At 40.3% G+C, this 13,969-nt stretch overlaps 1 protein-coding gene across 3 annotated transcripts in view; it reads left to right on the forward strand.

The window, feature by feature from the left end:
* UVRAG (UV radiation resistance associated) overlaps positions 1–13,969 on the forward strand; it is a 318,236-nt gene that overhangs the window by 52,826 nt on the left and 251,441 nt on the right. For all 3 annotated transcript variants that reach the window (XM_008020188.3, XM_038005456.2, XM_038005455.2), the window contains exon 4: positions 10,319–10,480. In XM_008020188.3, coding sequence (XP_008018379.3) covers positions 10,319–10,480 — 162 coding nt within the window. The remainder of the gene's footprint in view (positions 1–10,318; positions 10,481–13,969) is intronic.

The raw sequence follows: 13,969 nt of genomic DNA on the forward strand, positions 1-13,969 counted from the left end.
ATGCATGTTAGAACTGGTAAGTGGGCTATGTTGGATGGTAATAAATAGAACGGAGTAAACTGAAGCAGAATAAGGGAGTACCTGCCAGGGGGGATTGCAGTTTTTCTGCAGCAGTCACATAGGAGATGTCACTTGAGCAGACACCTGACAAAAGTGAGGGAACATGCTATATAGTTATTTCAGGAATACTGTTCCAGGACAAGAAACAGGAAAGTAGAAAGACAGGAGTGTACTTGAGGTGTTCAAAAAATGGCTAAGAAGTTAGTAAGGCTGGAGTGCAGTGAGCAGAGGTGATTTGAGATGTTGCTGTGCACGTATAATAGAGAGACAGGTGCAAGGGAATTGAGGATCAGGGCAGCAGAGGGAATGGCCTGGAGCAATAGGAGATGATGGTCAAGGGCTAAGGAGCATGAGAATGAGAATTAGATATTGGAAGGCATAGCATTACAAGTAATGCAAAATGGGGCACATCTGGTGGGCCAGGACCCTCACCTTATTCATGATACATTTAGCATAGAACAATTCATGGTGAATGTAAAGCTCAGTGTTAATGTCTCTGGCTTCAGCTAGCCGTGCCCTCCAAATCATCTCTTCTTGGGTTCAGGGAGAGGTTAGATCCTTGATATTATTGAAGGGTCATTGGGTTAATTAATAACTAAAATTGTTGAAGCAATAACAATGAAAGTGACTAAATTCTCTAAAAGTTGGTTTTTCATGTTTATAAAAGAGAATAATTATGTCATGAACCCACATCTGCCTTTAACAGTTATAAAGTTAATCTAATCATTGGTTATTTTCCCAAAAAGGAATTTTTAACTTTTATTAGAATATTAAAAATCTTGGGAGGCCGAGACGGGCGGATCACGAGGTCAGGAGATTGAGACCATCCTGGCTAACACAGTGAAACCCCGTCTCTACTAAAAACACAAAAAACTAGCCGGGCGAGGTGGCGGGCGCCTGTAGTCCCCGCTACTCGGGAGGCTGAGGCAGGAGAATGGCGTAAACCCGGGAGGCGGAGCTTGCAGTGAGCTGAGATCCGGCCACTGCACTCCAGCCCGGGCAACAGAGCAAGACTCCGTCTCAAAAAAAAAAAAAAAAAAAAAAGAATGTTAAAAATCTCGTGGTGGGAGTATATTGATAGCTAATTTGTGTGTGTTTTGAAATGTCTCTGTACATGGATTTTTTTTTAACTAAAGAAGAGGTATCAGTTATAAGTACCCACCTATGATTGAAGTAGCATGTTGGACATGTCATACATTATTTCTCATCCTGATAACAGCAATCCAAGCTAAGAGATATGCTAAGAGATATGCTTGTTTTACAGCTGAGGAACCAGGTTCAGCAGGCAGAGGAACTTGATCTAGGTCACACAGCTGGTAACTGGTAAAACCAGTGTTCCAGAGCCCTGCTGTTTTGCAGCCTCCCTTATATCCCACTTCCTTCCACTCTGTTAGCTAGAGGGCTAACAGAGGTCAGTGATAGGCTTTATCATTGAATAAACAAGTTCTAGAGCGTGCATTCTAGGGAAAGCATGTGGCATAATTTATCAGAACTGTAAAGTTCTGTTGAGATTGTGACTGAGCTGTTTTTAAATCTTTGGGAAAAAACTGGCTGAACAGTACAAATACTTTTTATGAGTTACTGGTCTGAGTGCTTCTCAAACCAACTTTATGTTTCAGTTGAATTATGATTGAATGAATTAACAATCTGTGTGCGTGTGTGTGTGTGTGTAGCTGATGTCAGATTATGTTACTGTCTTTTAAACTGCATCATCTTCAAGGTTTTCCAAGTTCTGTCTGGTTAACCACATGATTTGAAGGGAGACAGAGAAAATCAACACATGGAATTATATATAGTACCAGGGAAGAACAGGATGCCGTGAAAACATGTAAAAGTGTTATTTATCTTAGTTTGGAGGGAGAAGTTAGGAAAGGTTTCTAACAATTAGTAATTTCTAAATTGAGATAGGAAGTCTGAATAAAAGTGAATGGGACAGGGAAAGAGAGTTTATTGTATTACGACTAATGGTAAAATCAGTATGCTGTTCCAGTGAGATGTGTTGTATGGTTTCAGAAAGTTAGAACACCTTTTATGAGTTCTTGATTGTGTTCTTGTAACCATACATTTGTTATCAAGCAACATTATAGTAATAATGATTTTAGGTCCTCTTGTGGGTATATAGTAGACTGAACTTCTCAGAGCTTATAAATATCCTGATATTCTGCAGTTGTGCTTTGCAGTGAATATGGTGGTACAGGTCCCTGGATGATAATAGTACTTGTTTAATTTGTTTATGTAGAAATTGGGCGGGTATGTGTAGATTAAATATAAATTAAAAAATCATCTGGGCCTATATGGTAAAAATGGTAGGCTGTGAAATCTTTGAATGTGTGGCGGGCTGTATCTGCCTGTATTTGAATGTACCAACTTAGGAATTACTGCTCACTGTCCGGCAACTATTTTGTAATAGTATAAAGGAAGGTCTTTGTAATCAGAAGATTGACAATAGCTCTACTGTATTAGTGTTATATTGGCTTAGAAAGAACACCCAGGTCATCTATTCAATCACATGAAATAACTTCAAAAAACTTCCCTGTCCTCCAGAGGCATTTGATTTTGAATGAAGTATTTAAGAATATTTGCTACAACAACCCCCAAGAGTATCTATCCCTCTTCCTTGCCATGCATTATGCCCCTTCAGATACATTCACCAAGTCTCATTTTTTCACTTTGAAAGGAGGTATTATTTTCTGCTTTTTCTGATACTTTATCACTCTAATAGTAATAGGAAATTATGCTACTTCATATTTTAGAATATATTTACTTTTATTGAAAGGCAGTCTTACACAAAGGGGAGTAAATGACTACCTTTTAAGGTATAAATTGAAGACCAGGAAGGTTTAGGCTTTAGGATATACATCAGGAAGAGATGACTTCATGTGACTGATTTCAGTGGGGCACCTCCTGTTTTTTCCCTTGTTGGATCTTTTAAAAAAATAGTTTCATTACTTTTCATTGAGATATAGCACACATCTAGTAAATGCACAAATAATAGCCTTATGACTTTTCAAAAGGAACTGATCAATGAAACACGATCATCTCTTGCTTTTCTTTCTTTCTTTCTTTTATTTATTTATTTTTTGAGATGGAGTTTCACTCTTGTTGCTCAGGCTGGAGAACAATGGTGTGATCCCGGCTCACTGCAACCTCCGCCTTTCAGGTACTAGCGATTCTTCTGTCTCAGCATTCCAGGTAGCTGGGATTACAGGCATGTGCCACCATGCCTGGCTATTTTTTTGTATTTAGTAGAGACAGAGTTTCATCGTAACATGTTAGTCAGGCTGGTCACGAACTCCTGACCTCAGGTGATCCGCCCGCCTCGACCTCCGAAAGTGCTGGGATTACAAGCATGCGCCACTGCACCCGGCCTATCTCTTGCTTTTCAATCACTACCTTTTCCCAAAGAGAACCTCTCTTCTGACTTCTAACACCATGGCATGTGCCCCCCCCCCCCCCCTTTTTTTTGGAGACAGAGTCTCACTCTGGTTGCCCTGGCTGGAGTGCAGTGGTGGGATCTTGGCTCACTGCAACCTCCGCCTCCCAGGTTCAAGTGATTCTCCCACCTCAGCCTCCCAGGTAGCTGGGATTACAAGTGTGCACCACCATACCAGTTTAATTTTTTTTTGTATTTTTAGTAGAGACAGGGTTTCACGGTGTTGGCCAGATTGGTCTTGAACTCCTGACCTCAAGTGATCTGCCCACCTCGGCCTCCCAAAGTGCTGGGATTACAGGCACGAGCCACTGTGCCCGGCTTGCATCTGCTTTTTGCTCAGCATAATGTTTGTGAGATTTGTTCATGTTGTGTATAGTAGCTCACTAATTCTAATGAACATACGTGTGCATTTCTCTGAGGTGCGTACTTGGAAGTGGAATTAAGTGCTGGGTTATAGGTTATGTTCAGCTTTCGTAGATATTGCTAAATAATTTTCCCAAGCGTTTGTACCAGTTGCATCCTTACCAGCAGCGTGAGATTTTTAGTTGCTCTATCCTTGTCCGGACTTGGTATTATCTGTCTTTTAAATTTGAGCCATTCTGGTGGGATTATGGTATTATGTTGTGGTTTTAGTTTAGTTTAATATGGTATTATGGTATTTATGTTGTGGAGCACTTGTTCTGGAAAATCATGCCAGTTAATGCCAATTAAGAATAAACAAATCCCGAACAAGTATTGGAGGCTCTTTAAAAAAGTTGATGGGATATATTTGATCTAACTTGATAGTTAAGAAGCCCTTTTTCATCTTCTTTTTGACTATTCAAGGATAAATGGAGTTGGTGATCTGTTGAATTCCAGTTTAGTAAAATGTTACCATTTGAGTTTTTCATACCCATATTGTCTTTTAATGGATTTCCTTCCTCTCCCCTTTCTTAAATAAGGGAAGATTATTCAACCTTTTCTCATCAACTCAAGGTTATCATGAGGAACAGTAATGATTATATTACACTTGACCTTCAGGGGCTGTGTGGGACATAAGGCCCCATTATTCAGTCCCCACAACATGGCCTTCCTCATATACAAAAGTGATCTAATGCTGCCATGTTTTTACATTTTTTTATTTATTTATGAGACGGAGTCTTTCTCTGTCGCCCAGACTGGAGTGCAGTGGTGTGATCTCGGCTCACTTCCACCTCTGTCTCCCAGGTTCAAGTGATTCTCCTGCCTCAGCCTCCTGAGTAGCTGGGACTACAGGCACATGCCACCACGCCCAGCTGATTTTTGTACTTTTTAGTAGAGATGGGGTTTCACTATGTTGGCTAGCCTGGTCTCGAACTCCTTACCTTGTGATCTGCCCGCCTCAGCCTCCCAAAGTGCTAGGATTACAGGCATGAGCCACCGTGCCCGGCCTGCTGCCATGATTTTCAGATATTGATTTTGTCTTCCTGTTCCAGATACTGACTTTGTCTTCCTGTTCCAGGTATAACCAACCATGTGATCTTAGACAAGTGACTTCATAATTCTTAGCATCAGCTTCTGAAAAATTGGGATAAGGCTGTCTGTTTTATAGGATTCTTGAGTTTCGTGAAGATTAAGTAAGAATATATAGTCAAATTAGTAGTATAGTACCTGGCACACTGAACCTTTGGTGATGGTGCTGGATATTGTAGAGGATAAATACACTGGTAGAAATCCCTGCCTTTGAGGAGCTCACGTTCTGGAGGGGAAGACAGGCAAAAAAATCAGTGATGGTGATGTGTCATGCCAGGTGCCGTAAGAAAGTTAACCACTCACAGGTTCCTCTGGGAGCATAGAGGAGCAGCAGCCAGCCCCAAGGACATCAGTGAACACACAGCTTTCATTGTTCCCCCTTTCTTGTAATAATTATACCAGTAGTAAAAATGAGTAAAATGGTTTTTATTCTCTGTTTATAAAGCATGATTCATATTAGGTGAGAAAGCGAATCACTTTTTCCAAATGAATCTTAAGCTGTGCTTTCTGGTCTTGGACTTAAATTTAATATTTTCGACCCCAAAGTGATTAGGTCTTCTTGTAGCAAAGTGCCAGGAATAGGTATATATATATATATATATATATATATATATATATATATATTTATTTATTCTGCAGATATTTGAATACTTACTTTGTCTCCAGGTTACTGTATTATCTACTTGGGAAAACAATAGCAAAAAAAGCCCCATCCTCACAGTGGGTGGAAGGGAGAGAAGGCTGACAGTTAAGAGGAGAACTGGGAAGGCTTTTGAGGAAGAGATGTTTGAACTGAAACCTAGTGGTTACAGAAACGTTAACCAGGAAAAGAATGGGTAGGGGTAGAGGCAGGGAGGGGCTCCCACCAGAGGCTGTCAGCTTCCTTATTTCAGAACTTGAGGTGGACTAGGCAAATTCAAAAGTCCCTTTTATTGCTTTTATTCCTAGGATATGTAAGCTAGAGGAAGCCCTCATTTTGTCTCTATGTTGTACGCAGCTTGCTTGTTTGTCCTGTAGTTCATGTTAAATTAAATCAGTTATAGTGCTCACCATGTAGTAAATGGCTCACAAATGATGCCATTACTCATATAAGGTAGAGTTGGTGAAGGGTACTTAGTTCCAGGGGAGCAGGCACATCCTCAGGCTGCAGGCTAGAAGGCTTTTCCCCAGCATTCCTAGCTATAGGTTTCTCAGTGTCCTTGGTGGACAGTTGGGTGAACCAGCGGAGGGCCGGTTCCTTCTTAGCTAATCTGTAATGAATGCTTCGTTCTTGTAGTAGTGGTCTAGGGTTTGCTATTATGTTTAGTCGATTGTTTTGTCTCAGCCCTCATCAGCTGTAGAGTCTGGTGATGGAGCAGCAAGAGCTAGTGTGAGACCTATGGAGTCTCCCCAGTTCCTTTCTCCTGGAGAATAGGGTATAGGCAGAGGGCAGAGTTCTTTCTTCCTGTTTCTGCCTCTGGCTGTGAGATCTAAAATAAGGAAATTGCTGACCCTCTCTTTAGCCCCCCTTTGTTCTAAATTCTGTCTTTTGTAATTTGGTGGAAAGAAAAAAAAAAGAAAAACACACACACAAAATGAACACGAGACAAATTCTAGAGAACTAGATTCAAATTCTGATACTGTTTTTACTAAGTGACCTTAGGCAAGAAGACTCAGCTTCTGTGTTTTATTGATTTTATTGATTTTTAATTTTTTCACAATTTAACATTCCTGCACAATCTAGATGCATCTTAAAATCAGTTCTTTTTAAGTTGTATATAAAGTTATGATGCATTTTATGATTGGTATGTCTTGGAGTTGATGAAATACGGTATTTTGTCTTAACTATTGGAATTAACAGATTGTCTTATTTACTTCATGTGGATTTATTGTTAGGATTAACAAGGCTAATTTATTCAGCAGATTAAATATTTGTATGTGCCAGAATAAGCATTCTCTATGCCTTTTTTTTTTTTTTTGAGGCGGAGTCTTACTCTGTCACCCAGGCTGGAGTGCAGTGGCCGGATCTCAGCTCACTGCAAGCTCCACCTCCCGGGTTCACGCCATTCTCCTGCCTCAGCCTCCCAAGTAGCTGGGACTACAGGCCCCCGCCACCTCGCCCGGCTAGTTTTTTGTATTTTTTTTAGTAGAGACGGGGTTTCACCGGGTTAGCCAGGATGGTCTCGATCTCCTGACCTTGTGATCCGCCCATCTCGGCCTCCCAAAGTGCTGGGATTACAGGCTTGAGCCACCGCGCCCAGCCCTCTATGCCCTTTTTATCTATTATTAATACTTTATATAGTGACTGTCGCTAGTAAGTATTAAAATAGTAGCTATTGCTATAATTAGTTTTTTATTACTGTTCTGTTCAAGCTTCATAAAAAACCTGTGAGGTGATAGTTTTATAACTGATGATTCTGAGACACAGGGAATTATGTAATTCAACAGCATGGTTCGTTATAGCACTTTCCTCTCTCCCACTCTGCCTGTCTTCATTTGCCAGAGGAAAGGCTGAAGCTATGTGATCCTTCAAAGCTATTCCACAAGCCAGTGGTTCTGTTTGGGTGATGGTCTGCTGCTGTTCCGAAGCCCATCCACATTTCTAGTGATTACTCCTATGTCTGCATAGCTTAGTGGTCGCCCACTAAGTGATTGGCGACTTTATGCTTAGATACCTCAAGCCAGTGTCTTCTGCCAGTGGACTGTGAATTTTATCCAGTTTTACTGTTGCTTTTTGGGGGAAAAATTTGCTGAGCTACTCATTTTATCACGTCAGACATCCTACCCCTCCTTTAGATTTACTCTTGTAGGTACCATTTATTTGCTCTTCATTCATTCTTGCAGCAAAAATGTTCTGAGTTTACTTTGCCTAAAGTGCATCCTTTAGGATTTTCTTTAGTGAGCATATGTTAGTGTTACACTCCCAAGTTTTTTTTGTCTGAGCATGCATTCATTTTACTCTGATTTGTGAAGAATATTTTCATTAGGTGGATATCTTGGTTGTCAGTTATTTGGTTTTATGTGTTCTGATGTGGATTTATTTATCTTGCTTAGGACCTGTTAGGTATTTAAACTTGTGAATTAGTTTTTTTTGTTTTGTTTTGTTTTGTTTTTTAAATCAGTGTAGGAAATTGCTACTTATCTCTTTAAATAATTCCTTGCCTCCTTCCTTAATCCATTGTCCCTCTCTGGACTGCTTGCTAAATGCATATCAGATCTTTTTACTCTGTCATCCATGTTTTTAAACCTTGTTTTTTTTTTTTTTTTTTTTTTTTAATATTGTTCTTTTTGTCTCTGCTGCATTCTGTGTAATTTCTTCTTCCAAGGAAGGTTCTCCTCTTACCCATCATGGCAACCTTCCCTACAGACATTTGTGGGTAGGGATTTGGTGGATTTAGTTTCACTTGTGCTGTTCAGGGGTATAGCCCTTTTGTGGTTCCACCTCAGTGTGGAGAGGGACATTTTTTAGTCATGGGTGGCACCTGGGCCTGGCTCTTGAATTATGTCCTTGCTTCCTTTAAGAATGCCAAAACTGGCCACGTGCAGTGGCTTACCCCTGTAATCCTAGCATTTTGGGAGGCTGAGGTGGGAGCATTGCTTGAGCCTAGGAGTTTGAGACTGGTGTGGGCAACATAGTGAGACCCTGTCTCTACCCCAAAAAGAAAATCAAAGCCACGGCTTTGTATAGATCTGTCATGACTTCACAACAAAGACCTCTGGATCTCCACTTATCTCTCTGGGTTCTTTCTTCCTTGACTTGGAAATTCTTTGATGTTAAGGGTGATTATTATTATTATTTAAAACATATTTTAGCTGACATTTTAGTTTTCAATGAAAGGATATTCCCGTCATTATCAGAAATTGATGGCTCCCTTCCATTCACCCTTGGGCCATATAGTCTTTTATATTTACCCACATATTTACGATCACCAGTGGTCTCCATTCCTTCACTTAGATCCAAGTCTGTATCCAGTGTTGTTTCCCTTTAGCCTGAAGAACTGTAAGCATTTCTTGTGGTGTGGGTCAGCATAGTTACTCCCAGACCTTAATGTTGGCTTCACATTTAGATGAATCTCTGCCCCTATTTAGCAGGACTGCTAAAACAGTTATAGTGAGATACAGACTAGAGGTCATATAAGAGTGGAATTCTGTTGATCTTAGACTGAAATTCTTGCATGGCTAGCATTTAGTTTTATACAATCCAGTATAAAACTGACTGCATAAATGTGCATGCTAGGTTGTCATCATGCTATTTGTGGTAGTATTTAGTGTCCTCTCCCACCTCACACTTTGGTCAAGAAAGAAAAACTGCCACAAAGCCAAGAACAGTTAGTTACCCTTATCTGAAGACCCTTTGATTTACTGATTTACATAATATGAAAATTGGTAATTTAATAGGTTGATTTTGTTTACATTCAGCAGTGAAAGCCCTTATGTTTAATGTAGGGGAAATAAGTGAAAGTAGTTGACATATTACATTGTAGTTCATTCCTTTGATGTTATAACATTTTCAGTTTTCGGAGAGGGTTTCAACTCCCTGGATGATTCTCTTAATGAGAAATAATGTTCTTTCAGAGCATAAAGCTGACCTTGTTATTTTCAACTTGAAAACATTTCAATGGCCCCACTGTTGTACAGAGTGAAGTATTCCCTCCTAGTAAAAGGCATAAAAGATCCTTCAGTTCAGTTCCTTGTGTGTCTGTCCAGCTTTGTGTCCTGCCACTTTTGTATTGTGTGGTCCAGCAGTAGTCCTGAATGCCCTGACCACACCTTGGCATTTTACACCTCTGAGCCCTTTTCATATCGTATCCCCCTTTTCCTGAAATTCCTTATTTTAATCTGGTGAATGCCCACTTATCTGTTAAAAGCCAGGTTTTGCAGCCTTTGTGATATCCTCCCCTGTTCATCAGAGTTTATTTTTCCTTTCTCTGCTGCTGTGTAGCCTTATGCATAATTCTGTTATTGAACTTCGCACAAAACAGTGTAATTATTTAAATGGAGGTTTGAATCCAACAGTAAGTTGGAGACTCTTTGAGGGCATTGTTTATGTGTTGGCTCTTAATAATCATGTATTAAATGTTGAATAAATGAATGAATTACCATATGAAACCATGTAAGTGAGAAATGGGAATATACGCTTCTTCTAATGACTGTAATAAGTAAGCAGAGAAATTCAAAAGTACCATTATCACCCCTTTTATGTTAATTGTAATGTCTTCTTGGTTTACTTAAGTTTGCAATTTAATGTATTTATGAGGTCTTTTGGTTTTGAAAAACAAAATGATTTGCCACCTAATTGAAATAATTGTAAACAAGTAGAGTTGTCCTAAAGCCTGTTTTCATTTTCATGAGCAGAATCCCACGTGGCGAAGTCTCGATTTTGGAATTATGCCAGACCGTCTTGATACATCTGTGTCTTGTTTCGTGGTGAAGATATGGGGTGGAAAGGAGAACATCTACCAGCTGTTGATTGAATGGAAAGTCTGTTTGGATGGGCTGAAATACTTGGGTCAGCAGGTAATTTTTAGACTGTGGTTTCAAGTAGTTGTCATCTCCAAATTAACCTGTCTAACCTTTCTGTTTCTACATTTCCTATTATAAAGAGAGACTTTTATGACTGTTTACTTATATCACTAAGAGAGACCTTGATGATCATTTACATATGTTATTGTTTACTTATGTTACTTATGTTGTTATGTTTGAATCATTGCCTAGTTTAAAAAATACCTTTATCTGAAGAAATTTATGAAGACAGATTTGTGTGTGTGTTTAGGAAAGAATGTGCTTTCTCGTAGCATTTTGCTTTTTCTGTCTTACTGGATGTCCTCACCTAGAATCTGAAAATTAGGTTGAAATATGGAATATCATGTTAAATACCTCTGTTTTGACTAGCAGGGTTATTCCAAGAATAAGAACAACTACTATTTATTGAGCACAGGATGACGTGCCTGGATTATATGCTGCTGCTGGTTCTCCACCTTTGCTGTACCCATGACTGATGTAGCTAATCTACTACAGTTTCTTTTTTTTTTTGAGACAGAATTTCACTCTTGTTTCCCAGACTGGAGTGCAATAGCGCAATCTTGGCTCACCACAACCTCCGCCTCCCAGGTTCAAGCGATTCTCCTGCCTCAGCCTCCCAAGTAGCTGGGATTACAGGCACGCGCCACCATGCCTAGCTAATTTTTTGTATTTTAGTAGAGACAGGGTTTCTCTATGTTGGCCAGGCTGGTCTCGAACTCCTGACCTCAGGTGATCCGCCTGCCTCGGCCTCCCAAAGTGCTGGGGTTATAGATGTGAGCCACTGTGCCTGGCCTCTACAGTTATCTTTTAACTAGGCTCAAAAGTAGCTCCATAATATTTTCTTTCTTCCTTTCTTTTATTTACTTCTTTTTTTTTTTTAATTAAAGATAGGGTCTCGTCCTGGTGCCTAGGCTGGAGTGCAGTGGTGTGATCATAGCTGTGTAGCCTCAGACTCCTGGGCTCAAGCAATCCTTTCTGCCTCAGCCTGAATCCCTCAATATCTCCTGCCTCAGCAAGTAGCTGGGACTACAGGCAGGCACCACCATGCCCAGCTAATTTTTAATTTTGTTTTTTGTAGAGATGGGTGTGAAAATGTGAGACAGGTCTCAGTTAATTAAAAAGTTTATTTTGCCAAGATAGGATGTGCCTGTCACACAGCCCCAGGAAGACTTGTGCCCAAGGTGGTCAGGGCACAGCTTGGTTTTATACATTTTAAGGAAACAGGAGACATCAATCAATATGTGTAAGAAGTACATTGGTTCAGTCTGGAAAGGCAGGACAACTTGAAACAAAAGCAGGAAGACTCAAAGCAGGGAGGGAGCTTCCAGGTTACAGATAGGTGATACACAAATGGTTGCATTCTTTTGAGTTTCTGATTAGCCTTTCCAAAGGAGGCAAATCAGATATGCATCTGTCTCAGTGAGCAGAGTAGACTTTGAATAGAATGGGAGGCAGGGTGCCCTAAGCAGTTTCCAGCTTGAGTTTTCCTTAATGATTTTGGGGGCCCAAGGTGTTTTCCTTTCACTTGGGGTTTTGCTATGTTACCCAGGCTGGTTGTGAACTCCTAGGCTCAACCAGTCCTCCTGCCTTGGCCTCCCGAAGTGCTGGGATTACAGGCATAAGCCACCGCTCGAGGCCTTCGGAATCCTTTCTAACAGTGTTCCAGGACAAATCTAGGAATCTGTTAGAATTGCAAATGAAATGAAACCTATTTGCTATCATCAGATATAGATTATTATAATTAATATTTATAGCAACCTTGTGAAGGTTGATCTTATTGCCCTTATTTTCCAGATGAAAAAAATTGAGCTGGGCGCGGTGGCTCACGCTTGTAATCCCAGCACTTTGGGAGGCCGAGGCGGGCGGATCACGAGGTCAGGAGATCGAGATCACAGTGAAACCCTGTCTCTACTAAAAATACAAAAAATGAGCCGGGCGCAGTGGTGGGCACCTGTAGTCCCAGCTACTCGGGAGGCTGAGCCAGGAGAATGGCGTGAACCCGGGAGGTAGAGCTTGCAGTGAGCCGAGATCGCCACTGCACTCCAGCCTGGGTGACAGAACTAGACTCCGTCTCAAAAAAAAAAAAAAAAAAAAAAGAAAAAAATTGAGACTCCGAGACTTTAATAAATGATTCAAGATCACACAGCTGGAGCTACAATTTAAATTCAAGTCTGGCTGATTTAAAAATTCATTCTCTTTGTCCTGTACTGCACTGGTATATACATGTGGTCCTTGGTAACCCCCTACCCCACCTTGGAATGAATCCTGTTTCTATTTTGTTATGCCTCTGGTACTACTATTAAAGGTAACCATGAAATATTAGTCATGGATTATCTATAAACATCTTGATGCTTTCTTCATATTTATTCAATGTATTACTTTCTGAGATGTTTCTTATTAAAGAAACAATTTAATTCTGCATTTTTTCAGATGAAAAATCTGAAAATCTGGGCCAGGTGTAGTGGCTCATGCCTGTAACCTTGGGAGCACTTTGGAAGGCTGAGGCGGAAGGATCTTTTGAAGCCAGGAGTTTGAGACCAGCCTGGCCAACATGGTGAAACCCTGTCTCTACTAAAAATACAAAAATTAGCTGGGTGCAGTGGCATGTGCCTGTAGTCCCAGCTACTCAGGAGGCTGAGGTGGGAGAATTGCTTGAACCCGGGAGGTGGAGGTTGTAATGAACCAACATGGCGCCACTGCACTCCAGCCTGGGTGACAGAGCTGTCTCAAAAAAAAAAACAACTAAAACTAAAACTGAAAATCTAAAAAAACCCGAAAAATCTCTGTGCTCATTTTGCTTACCATACTTTTGATTTTTAAATTTTTTACCTGTAGTCACCGTGTTGTAGTCTCTTGAACTTATTCCTCCTATTTAACTGAAATTTTGTATCCTTTGACCAGCATCTTCCCAAGCCTCCTCCCCTCCACGCAGCTTCTGCTAACCACCTTTCTGCTCTCTATTTCTATGAGTTCAACTTTTTTAGATTCCAGAGACAAGTGAGATCATGCTCTTAACATTTTTTAAATTTTGTGTCCTATAGTGACCAGAACTCAGTGCATATAATATATATGTTTTTTTAAACTACATTCTAAACTACAATTTAACATCTAAAAAAATATATTTTTATTTTTTTCCTGTTTTAGGGATTATCTTAATTAAAACTTAGAAAATAATGACTTTTGGTTTAGGCCAGGGCCTTTGTTTCCTCTTTTGCTACCAGGTACTTGTTGCCTTTAGACTGACAAACCAGATCCCTGCACTGGAGTATATACCCTATCTTCCCACATGCCATACTTGGCTCTCTGTGGATAGACTCTGATATTAAGTACTTGCTTCTCTTCTATCTGAAAGTATCTACATTTCGTGGAGGATGGTGCTTCTTAACATTGTGGTTGCAGGGCTCTAGGCCTGAAGGGCTTTTTTGGTCAGCGAAGATGGGCTTCATCATGTTTTCCAAGTCACACGTTCCTTCGGTGGTGGTC

The sequence above is a fragment of the Chlorocebus sabaeus genome, chromosome 1 (genome assembly GCF_047675955.1).
Source record: "Chlorocebus sabaeus isolate Y175 chromosome 1, mChlSab1.0.hap1, whole genome shotgun sequence".
Classification (NCBI taxonomy): Eukaryota; Metazoa; Chordata; class Mammalia; order Primates; family Cercopithecidae; genus Chlorocebus; species Chlorocebus sabaeus.